At 35.1% G+C, this 12,500-nt stretch overlaps 1 protein-coding gene across 1 annotated transcript in view; it reads right to left on the bottom strand.

Annotated features, from left to right (window-relative positions):
• Positions 1 to 11,834, bottom strand: part of LOC306773242 (E3 ubiquitin-protein ligase SMURF2-like) — a 43,772-nt gene extending 31,938 nt beyond the window's left edge. The window contains exon 1 of the mRNA XM_079263002.1: positions 11,472 to 11,834. Within this exon, the coding sequence (XP_079119128.1) occupies positions 11,472 to 11,523 (52 nt within the window). The 5' untranslated portion in view covers positions 11,524 to 11,834. The remainder of the gene's footprint in view (positions 1 to 11,471) is intronic.
• Between the last annotated feature and the right edge of the window lie 666 nt (positions 11,835 to 12,500).

Here is a 12,500-nt window from a genome sequence, read left to right as displayed (position 1 = left end):
GTTATTTTCTGACACCGATTAACTAAGGACTACAAGAGAAATCATCCATGGCATCCTGCTGCTTTTAACTTGTTTTCGTGGGATAAATTTGTTCTTGTAAATGTAGCTGAATCTCTGCAAAGCCTTTCTCTAAGTTGATGACAAGGTTGAAAAATCATCTTATTAGAGCAAAGCAAGAGACTGGAAATGATTTAACTGACCACAAGTTTGCAGGTAATCTTAATTTGCAGCTTTTTACTTATGATCTCCAATGCATTTAACCATCTCGCAAAACAAACAAAGATATGAGAATGACAACAGGTTAACTGAAGTATGGCTGTGAGGCTGGCTGTGGTGGTAGGAGAAAATTGCAGAAGCTCAGCTCTTCAACTTTGTCTTGTCTTTATTAGTCACAAAATAAAAACCCATGAGGCAGCCATGCACAAGCTAGCAGTTGGACAAGCAATATTCAATGGCTGCTCAATCATAACAAAACGCTCTTGCGTGCCTGAAGCTTCTCCTCCAGCTTTATATTGGAGGCCCCCGCTACAAGACAAACCAACATTAATTGACATTCACTTCACAATTACAATGCCCAGATACAAAATTGACTGCGTATGTCAACCTGCCAGTAAAATTTAGCCAAGGCTATAAACATTCCAACATGGCTCAATATATACATATAAAAATTGATCCTTCATAAATTATCTGTTCCATTAACATGAAAAGGAAACGCCCCTTCAAGGTATTTACACATGGTACATGCCATTTCACCTGCTCAATAAAGGTATTTGGACACTCATCATTCTGGTTCACCTACTCACTTGGAGGCATGGTCTACACTATGACAATGGCTATATAAACATAAACTTTGAATTTGTTTACAAAAATGTTGAAGAAAAAGATGCAAAAAGATGGAACTCTGAAAATTACATTTAGAGCACATGTGTGGGACCGATAAAATCACCCAACCATCTGGTTGCATTAGTTCAGTTTTGAGAGCTTTGACAGGGTTCCAGACTAAAAAAAAATTTTTAAACCACGAGCACAATAACTTAAATTTTTAGGAGCACAAAAATAAATTTTAGAGGCACAAATCAAAAGCAAGTTGGAAAAGATATATTCACATTTCTTCTCATTTTTACTGTATTTCTAATAATACTTGAACAATAAATGCAGAAACTAGTGTCTACATTTCCCATTTTATTGTGCAATGGTTTACACAACATTAAAAAACAACAACTGTGATTAAATAAATTCAATAACACTTGTTTGTGTTAAACTTTGTGTTTAACAGGTTCCTGCTTTCTAAATGCAACTGGGAGTCAAGTTCCATTTTTATTACACAGGTCGCAGCACATTTTGTGTTTCAGATTGGCACAATGCTTAATCAGTGTTGTTTTAATGATTTGAGTGGTGCCAAATCTTATCAGCAAATGTTGTGTTCTCCGCATGTTGTGGGTATGGAAAGCAGAATTTGCAGTTCATTTAATTTGTTGTTTTGAAATACCTCAGCCAGGTGAACTTATTCAGTCACTGATTGGAAAACAGAATTTCCTGGCTGAGTCAGAGTCAGTCTGTGTGTTTACATAGGAGTTTTAATTCCTCTTCAGTTCCGAATAAAAGTTAATTCTGCTTTAAACTGATGAAAAATGATCATGTAAACACATAATTCCTAATGCAAATTTCTACTTGTAATTAAACTTAACTCTGATGCAAGTGGCTGGTTTATTCGCGTTTTAATTCTGATCTTAGTATTAGGCTTTAGTATCATCTTTGCTGATTCTGTTTATGACTGCATCAATTCTTCAAATAAACTTTAGTGATAAAACTTTTACTACAACTTTTACAACTTTATTTCTATAAGATATGCTTCCCAGGTCTCAGATATTTCTAAGTGATTAAAGTTGTGCCTTTATTATTTTCCTGAGAATCCCTAGAATCCCCTACCAGACTCCCCTGAGTTCTTAAATAAATTTAAAGAAACATGAAGTACAGTGTTGTGGTGAAGGTTTGCAACAGGAAGTGTGCGTATGCATGTATGCGCACACATATTACAAGTTGAAAAGAGATAACGAAAGAAAAAAAGAAAAACACACCAAACTGGAGCCACACCGCTCAAGTCGTCTGACAGCTGTCTGGACTAGATCCGGGGGTAAGTGAGCGAGAGGAAGGAAGAGAAAGAAATGACAGAGAAATGAGGGACATCCTGTTAAAAAAGGAAAGAGTAAAAAGTCTGAAAAGAAAAAATGCTCAAGAGGCACCAGTAAAACATAATTAAATTACAAATGATAAGCTACTGTTGTGATCATTCATTGTGCAGTTTAATTTAAAAGAATAAAGGACAATGTTTTGATAGACTGAATCTGATGTTCAAACTTTAAAGCAGTTTAGACTTTACAGTTTTGGAAAGGGAAGAATGGCATTACAGCATGTCACCCAAGTCTAGTGAAAATTGCACTTGAAATTTTTTATTATTTTCTATTATTCTAAGGCCAAACAACTTAACCAAAACATTAAGGAGTGAAAATATTATGTAATTGTATTTAAATATTAATTACAAATATTTTAACATAACTATTTTCTTTTGTTTGTTTGCACATGCTTTTTTCTATGTGGCTGACTGTCCAAGTTCAGCAAATTGAGCAGGTTTGTATTAATAGAAGTGTATATTTTGTAAATAAATGGTATTACAACTTCAGCGTTTTCACATGTTTAGAATAAGTTTTTCAAGAATCTCTTTTCCCTTTGATAATTTTCTGTGGTTGTCAAAATATATCAAGCTCCAACCATAGGAAAATAGAGAGTTGATACTTCTCTTCCATAATCTAAAGGAAAATCCTCTTGAACCACTTGGAAAGTTTAATGTATTCCACATATTCACACCCACCTTTTCTCTAGTCAGAGGCTATTATGCAAGACCTAGTTGTTAAGTCTTTCCATTTCCCTGCTCAGAAGTACAATGCCACCAAATCCAAAAGTAATTTGAAAACCAGAATAAATTAAAGATTGCTTGTAGCAACAAAGAAGCAGATAAAGATTTTACTGGTTATTTAGAAAACAGTGATGTTGATAGGTGTCCAATGTAATCAAATTAAATTTTCTTTCTTTAAAACCTGTCATACTTGAAGCAGTGCCAAATGCTTTACATATTAAAAACAACAGAGTTTAAAAAGCAAATAAATGCACACACCATGTAATTTGCAAAAAAAGATACACTCCACCAATCCTTCAAGACAATATCATCTCAAAGATAAACTAAAGAGTTAGGTCTTCAGCCTCTTTTTAAAAACATCACTAGTTTCTCCAGCCCCGAGGTTTCTCAGGCTGTCCACAGACAAACGGTAAATTGACTCGTACTTGTGTGGCGTTTTTCCAGTCATGCTGACCACTCAAATTATGTATCACATTCACACAAACACTCACGCATATCACGCACTCATACCCTGATAGGCAAATTGGGAGGAAACTTGTGGTTCAGTGTCTTGCCAAAGGACACCTTGACACAGTCAGGGGAAGCCTGGAATCGACCGTTCTTCCTCCTGAGCTACAGCTGCCCAGATAAGGGCCATAGTGATGAAAAGAGGCCTCATCATAAGTTTTGGTTCTCACTTTAGGAACAACTAAAAGTTTGGTACCAGAGGGTCTCAAGGTCCGCAAGGGATCATATCTTAGAACGAGGTTAGATAAATAAGAAGGCCCATGGCCAGCAAGACATTCATAAATGACTTAGAGAACCTTAAAATCAATCTTGAAATGTACAGGAAGCCAATTCAGCTGTTTTAAAACTGGTGTAAAGTGTTCCAGATCTCAGATCCTTGTCAGAACACATGTAGTTTAACAGTGAATTCAATTGGTCTTCAATTTTAGAAATTCAGACATAACCAATTTTATGGTTTTCCCTAACAGAGAGGAAACATTAAAGGTGCCAATCAATCAGAAGGGTGCGCAAATCATCATGCAAAAGAAACAAAGTTCCTCTGAGTAATAATAGATGAAAAGTTAAACTGGAAAACTCATAAATCACCTTAAATTCAAATTTGCAAAGGCAATTATGAGGTCAATCCAGAAAATTCCTATGCACATGTATGTTGTTGTTACGGGAGAGATGGTAAAGAGACAGTGAGACATAAGAGTATGTGTGTAGCTAGCAAGCTAGTTTATGAGCAATGAAAGGGAAACTGAATGCGAGACGTCCGTTTAAAGTAGTATTGCGTCGCAAAACTACGAGAAGCAGGCAGTATCTGCTTCTCCTCCTCCAGCTGCTCTTATTAAATATGAGCTGATCTGAAAACAGATGATTTGTCGGTTTTATAGGTTGTTGATGCAAGAATTTCCAACGTATGTTCTCTGTCTGCTGGTGATAGTGTCGCTCACCTATGTGTGCACACCACATGGCATATATAGACGTGGTATGACATATTTTGATATCAACATGAGAACAAGATAAATAATATTTGGCTTTATAATCTTTATAATGAAAGCATAAAATATATACCAAAGGATGTGATCTGGTGCAAAACAGAAATGACCTAAATAGCAAAATGATATTTGAAATATAAAATAGCTGAATGAAAAAAAAAAAGAAAGTTATAGATTAATTAGAGAAAGTATCAAATAAAGAAACCAGATTTTCTAGGGTGGCCAGGGTTGCTGTTGGGGGGTTTGTATAATTGTCAGGTTTTTTTTTTTTAAATGTTTATGAGTGAAGGTCCCTTTTTAGAGTAAAAAGTTTGTTGAAAGGAAAAATAAAAAAAGTTTAATTCAGCGGTTTACTTAATTCTTACATCTGCACAGATGATAAAAATATATATTTGCGATATATTGTGTATCCCGATAAAGTTTAAAAAAATCTCACAATGTCAGTTATAGACCTCATATCCCCCCGCTCTACATGAAAGCAAACAAAACTCCAAATCTGAACAGTATCTTAGACAAGAAGAATGGAGTTTTGTGGAAAGCAGGACGTATACAGATGTTCCTACAGCATAACAAAATGGCGACCACCATTCAAAGTTTCATCACAGCACATCCCCTAAATGCTGACAAGTATGAGCTCATCATTGAGAAATAAAAATGTAAGTTTATTTATCATGAAGTTTGTGTCTCTAATTGTTGAAATGATATCATGGTTAGATTTGTCTACACAACGAAGAAAAATTACTGCACAGGGTTCTGATGCTGAGCTTGACTGTGTTATGGAATATAATACACTAAATATTAAAGTACTCAAATGAGAAAGCTACTTGGCAAGCTTGATAAGGTATCTATAACCCAGCAGAAAAAGGAAAACAAATGCATGTACAGTTTATGTAGAAATTTGTTTCCAACAAACTACGTTCCAGATACAGGCAGAGCCTGCAACATTTCCACAGGAAAAACATTCAGACGAAAACAACAGAGATAAATTCAGACTTTTAAAAAAGCCTGCTTCAACATCAGCTCATTCTGTTGTGCAGCAAGAGGTCACATTTTCCAAAACGGGGACATCAAGGAACATGTCTGGTTTATTTTAAATCAGAAGCAGTTTCTGTGTGACCCTGGTAAAAGATTTTTTATGTATTGCATCATTCCATGGTGGTATATTATCTATCTATCTATATATCTATATCTATCTCTATATCTATATCTATATATCTCTATATCTATAGATATAGATATATATAGATATAGATATATATCTCTATATATATATATCTCTCTCTCTCTATATATATATATATATCTATATATATATATATAGATATCTATATCTATATATCTATATAGATATAGATATATCTATATCTATATATATATCTATATATATATGCTAAAATCTTGTCCTTTTTTCATGTCAGCATTGTCTCTTACTAATCCATTCAGATTTGCCAATAGCAGGAATGATGAATTAAACTGGACCAGCATAAACTTGGTATAACAGTTTATCAACCCTGCATAGTTCATGTGTGGTCAATTGAAGTATATGCCAGTGATGCAGACTAAACAAAGCTGGAGGAAGTTTGGGTACAGAACTCTGCACTGAACGACAAAATCTAACCACAACACAGTGATTCCAGACACGAGAGGCTAGATCAAGCAGACACGCAGTTATACACAAAAGCACCATCAAGCACTGTGCATACAAAACTGATTTATATCACTGACTGAATTATTCAAAGCAAAATTTAACAACATTCGCATAAACCTCAGGTGAGTCATTCACTTCGAACTGATCAAAGTTTAGCGGCTAAATTAACTAAAAACTGCATTTTTCAGAAAAGCCTTTTCCATTATATAAGCTATGAAATTTCTTCATTTCAAAATCAGTACTGCACAGATTTGTACCTGGGAGCATTAGTGCATCATAGAGTAAATTAGCTGTTTATGGCAGGAGGATATTAATCAGTTAGCTTATTATAGCAATTACATTCCTAGATTCAAAGGTAATTTTTAGAAAGCAACGCATATAAGCACCAAGTTGTATGCAAACTATATATCTTAGCATTCTTAAATAAATAAAATCTGGTGCGGAGAAAATATTTCTGTCATAAAATTCTGCCAAGAAAAAAGTAATGATCAGCTCTTTCTTCATTCTGGCTAAACTTATGACATAAAGACCACATCCATCATCACAGACTGCTATAATGAAAAGGAAAATTATGTCAGTTTCTGCTGGAGTTTTTTTTTTTTTAATTAATTAAACTTAACAGTTTAATTAAGACTCAGGTTTCACAAATGTTTGTAAGGTGCATGTAGTCACATTAGAATGTTTATTTGTGTATAAGAAAGAGTGCATATTGTAGAAAAGGGGGTTTAATATTGGGGAAACATATCTAAACTTTGAGCGCAAGTTTTCAAAACTTAATTTAAAGAAAGTCAACAAAATAAATACAACAAAAGGAAAAGCGATTTCAGAAGACATATGATAAGAAATGATATAAAAATAAGCATTTTATCTAGTAGTAGAAGCAAAGATAAGAACATAAAAGCTGACAAGAGTAACATGTTTGCCAGTGTAGGCTACAACTATTTTAAAAGACAAAAAGAAAAAAAAAAAAAAAGACAGAAACCTACCAAGCAAAAATATACCATGCACAAACACATACATACATACATACATACATACATCTGTGTGTGGTTGTTAATACACTTGAATATTTGTCTCAGGAAGACAAATGTTAAACTTTACCCATTAACTGCAATAACTGCAACATAATTTGTTCCCAAATCACAGGCAAGAAACACTACAAATGCATCACAATATTAATTACATTAACTGTTGCTGAGAAATCAAAAGCACTGACTGTGGTCAACATTTAAACGATCATATTTCACCACTCTTTAAAAGGGAGGGGAAAGGCTAGTTAAGATGTAACAAAATCAATCACACAATGCCCACAGCCAAATAGATATCACCAAGGTATTCCATTTCTAATAAAGTTGAACAAAATAAAGTAGAACAAATGAGACAGAGGATAGCGAGACTGATTTCAAAATCAAATTTTGGACTAACATCAAGAAAAACATGTACAATTATATCTAAAATGCAAAAGAACACAAAAATATTTTTGAATTGAGTTTAATTTCCTTTGAGCATGTAAAAGGCTAAATATAGTCAGTATAAAATAGACAAAAAATAGTAATGCATGGATAGAGTAAATATTACTGACAACTACATATTCTATTTACATATCCAAAAAGGAGTGGGTGGAAGTAAAAACTTATATTATCCCAACCCATAAATATTTAAATTTAATAAGAGAAAAAAAAAAACTTTTTTTTTTTTTTTTTTTTTTTTAAACTTGTTGCTTGGCATGATTAAGCTAATAATCCAAAAATGTAGTTTCTTTTTTAGAATAACAAATATTACTTTCATTTTATTACTAATCACCATTCTGTTCAAACCTTATCTGTGGCACTGAATTAAAAATGTGAGTATTATAACTTAAAATTTGACCATGCCTGTTCATTTCTCACCATACTTGCAGGGAGTTGTCTGTTACAGAATGCATTTTCTAAGTAACGACAGCAAATGTTGAGACACTAGTCTCTGATTACATCCCTGAAATGCATTCTGCCCCAGTGCTAATGCTGTTTCTAAACTAAGGCAGGATCTTTATCTTAATCACCAGCTTCCTGACTCCCCCTACTCCACTCCCAATGTGTGTGTCAACATCTACACATGCTTCTGAGTTAGCATCCCCAAATATAATATAAGGGACACGCACATACAAAGATAGTATTCACGCAGGTTTTCTTGCGTACCCAAGTGCTACATACTTGCATGCCAGGATGATAGTCATTCTCTGCTTTCTGCATGCCAACTAGACACTAATGCAGGAAAGGGATAAAAGACAGACTACCTTCCTCTAGGTATCATGTCCAGCATTTCCCAATCCTGACCATCTGGGACCCCTTGCAAGTTTTAGTTCTCTTTGATTATAGCATACCTGATTCAGATTAATTAGATTGCTCATCAGGTTCTTCGCCACTCCGTAAATGAGCCATTCATTTGAGCCAGGTGTGTAAAAGTAGTTACCTCTAAATCATGCAGGAGGGGGTACCTGAGGACCAGGACTGAGAAGCACAAGTCAACAGGCTGAACAGGTGGCAGTCAGAACATTGTCTTTTACTTCTCATCAATTACTTCGGGGAAATTCCAAGTTATAGCTAAAAATAAATCTGAGAAAGCATACTGTTCAATTTGAACAAACCACATCAATTTACAAAAACGCAAGAGGCAGGTGAGTGAGGGTGAAAGACAATGCCACTACGTGCACCCTCCAGTGCTGGTGTAAGCCCTCACAAACTCCAACAAATTATTATTTTTCATGTTTTGTTTTTATTAGCATGATTACCTAAAGATGCATTACGTAATTTTCTGACCTCAAAACTCGGTGTTCCAGACTTGTTAGATGACACAGTGACATCATGTGCATTTCTGAAGCTGCTGCTACATAGTCATGTCCTGAGGCTGAAACCGCACAATACAACTTTTTCCACCCGGGACGCTCCGTGACATTGCAGCAGAGTTTGACTTCATGCTAGAAAACGCACTGGCTGTTTTGAACTAGCAACGTTGCTGATTCAGCAAAGAAACACAAAAAGATTAAAAGAGAGAAAGGGACCAAACAACAGTCATCAAGGGATTGTCTTTTGCTGGCTGGAGAAAGCTAACAGATCAGGTGAATGCCAAATTACCAGTCGAGAGGGGGCACATGCTGGGGAAAATGGCAAAAGTTCTGTAATGTGTCTTTAAAGTGACAAGAACAGCTGCAGTTGATAAACATGGTGAAATACTACGAGAAGCACTTCTGTTAAATTGCTTTTATGTGTAAACAGGGGATGGACCCTGTCAAAATCTTAAATTCTGAAGTGTTTAAGACCATCCCACAAAAATATCTAATGCTGAGGATTCAAGTGAGAATACCAAATTATGACCACACATAATAAATTAACATGCCTGTGACTCAAACTGAGAAACAGTTTGATTTTGAATGTGTAACAAGTGGAGTTTAAATGAGCACCATAAATTATTTTTCATTTCAGAATAAATAATCACAAAAAAGTAAGACTTTTGACCAAAAATGTTTTCCCTTCATAATCAAAATTTTTATATTATATATTTTTATAACATATATATATAAACATATATATATATATATATATATATATATTTTTTTTTATAACATATACACATATATATATACATACACACACACACACACACACACACACACACACACACACACACACACACACACACACACACACACACACACACACACACACACACACACACACAAGGACTAAAGAAAATCATTTAAGTTAGTATTTTATTGCCAGTCAAGACAGACATAAAAAGATCGCCTTGGAAAATCATGATCAAATACTAGAATTTCAACTGGGAGGCAGCATGTTTGGCAATCACTGTTTTACAGTGGTTTGATTGGTTCTCACTTAGAGGTCATATATAGTGGTAAGCGCGCATGAAGAATGACTGGGAACCCTACAAGGTCATAGACATATTCAAACAATTATTTTAGTATATCATCAACCAGCAACACAGATAACTTACATGCATTAAATTTAATCAATTGTAACTTGAATAAAATTAAAGCAAAGCAAATTAAGCAAATCAATTAAATTTTTATTGACTTCAGCCAATCCCTATTCTTAATGACAGCAAAAATGGAAGAAACAGAAAATAAAAAAGTAAACATGACAAGACAATTATGAAACCACAGGCAATAAAAGTGGACTGGTATGCAGTGTTTCAAATGTAGACTTGCTGAGATGCAAACAAAATCTGCCACAGCATAAGTGTAAATTTTCAAATGTGAAAACATGAGTGAGTGCCTGAATGAATACAATAGTCTAAATGAAGACCTCACCTCTGATTTCACCCCTGATTTCCACAGTAAAAGCAGATATTCTGGTCATTCTAAACATTATATGAATCCTGCAATAATGAGTCTGCAATCAGAAAAGACTGAGGTTTCACATATTTGGGATTCCGTCTTAAGACCACTGCAGCCCATTTAAAACCATTGCACATGTAAGAGGGGTAGGCAGGGTGGAGGAGGAGGAGGAGGGGAAGGGGGCTAGGCAGGCACGAAAGAAAGACAACCTATCCACATAAAGTGTTGGACTCTATAGCATTATACTCTTCTGATCAAATAACTATTCTGAATAAAATTCAACATCGCCTTCCAAAGCGCAAACCTTGATATTTCCGCCAATCAAGCTAGCAAGAAAGTCATAATGTAAATAAAATCGGACCAAACATTCAAAGTAAAACCAGGTTATGTTTCGTCAATGCATATCTTTTTAACAACAACAAATTGTTTCACACAGACGTCACCAGACGGCTAGGATAAAAAGTTGTGTCACTGCTAGATCCTGTCAGGCAGGTTTATTAGGAGAAACTACAAAGGTCATCTACTTCCAGGCAAAATACAAGTTCATGAAAAGTAAAAAATGCCTGACTTAAAAAAAATATGCTTGTCCTATTACTGTATATAAATGTAAATATAACTACATATAAGGGAATACTGTCTCTCCAGTTATGCAACAAATACTTTGGGTTTTTTTTTTCATATTATGATGTAGACCAAGAGCCAGTATTATAAATAAATAGCATTCTTATATTTTCAACTTGACAATCAAAGTACCTTGTGGAAAAATATTCATTTAGAAAAGCTAAATGATTAAAGCTACGTTAAACAAAGTCGACAACACCGTTGTCCCAGCTAATGTCTGCTAACAAGGACGATTAATTCAGCAAAAAAGGCTTATTGACTGTCTATCGAGCTGTTCTGTGTATTAGCAAAATCTCATCAGGTTAAATTAAAAGGCATATTTATATGTTTATGCCACCAAAGAGTAGGATATTAGTGAAATACTTGCATAATTCCATAAACAAAATCAACAAAGGTAAGTGAGAATAGCATGCGAGCTAACGTGCTAGCGTAGCTGAGCGGCGTAGGAAGGGTTTTACATTTTCTTACCTGTCAACCGCAGCTTGACTGGGCCATTTCTCCGAGCTCCCTGGTTAGACATTTCCTTTTATATTCCACCTTGATGAAAATCTACAAAATGTGTCTAATTCATGTGTCAGCGTATGCGTTTCTCTAACAGGTATCTCCCAAATCAATCCCTAGGCTAGCCTTTCGTTAGCCTGTGGTATCACCATAGCAAATCACGCCGACTGTGCATACATAGAACATAATGGCATCCTAACCGCATCGCTAGAAAGACACTCTCCACGTGGACCCATTTTCTGCTCAATAACACCTATAAATACGTTTCCATGTGCCCAATGTGCCACCAGAAGGGATACAAATCAAGTGAAGGGTTTGTCCTCCATCTGAACAGGCTTACACTCTGCCCGTGCTGCTGAAGTTGGTTGCGATGACTGTGAAGGCTGTGCTGCTGTAGGCAGATGGGATAAAGCTGTATCCGGTACAATAGTTCAAAATAAATCCTCAAAGCAGCTTTTCTGAGCGCCATCTAGGTTGCCACCAACATCCAGTGGTAAATTATCCTGTAATTGTTGTTAAAAAATCACAAGGTCAAATATCATCAGGTCTTTTACGCTCTATTGATGCCTCAAAATCGTTTGACTGTGTTAACCATAACCATAAAGTTTTGTGTTAAATCATCACAAACAGGGATACTCAAATATTGGTAAGGATTAGGGTTGAGTATCCCCATTTCTTTTGAATCTCTATATTGATGATCTCTCGAGCCAGTTCAAGTCTGCTCAAACCTAATTTATGGTTAGCAATTTGTTTGTGAAATATATCATGTATGCAGATAATCTTGTGGGGTTCAGTAGTTGGTCTCCAGCAGTGAATTTGTTATCTGCTGTACTTATGGAGCAGAACATATTAAATACAACGCTAGCAAGAGTCTTGTCATGATATTCAGAACAAGGTAAGACAAATGTCAAAATTACCCCAATTTTAAATAGTCTGTAATAAGGTTAAATACCTTGCACATTTTATGACAGAACAGTGCCTATAGTGAATATAGGC

This window comes from Telmatherina bonti, assembly GCF_933228915.1.
Source record: "Telmatherina bonti genome assembly, chromosome: 3".
Lineage (NCBI taxonomy): Eukaryota > Metazoa > Chordata > Actinopteri > Atheriniformes > Telmatherinidae > Telmatherina > Telmatherina bonti.
Note: the sequence above shows the minus strand (reverse complement) of the source record. Positions and strands in the feature narration are given on the sequence as shown.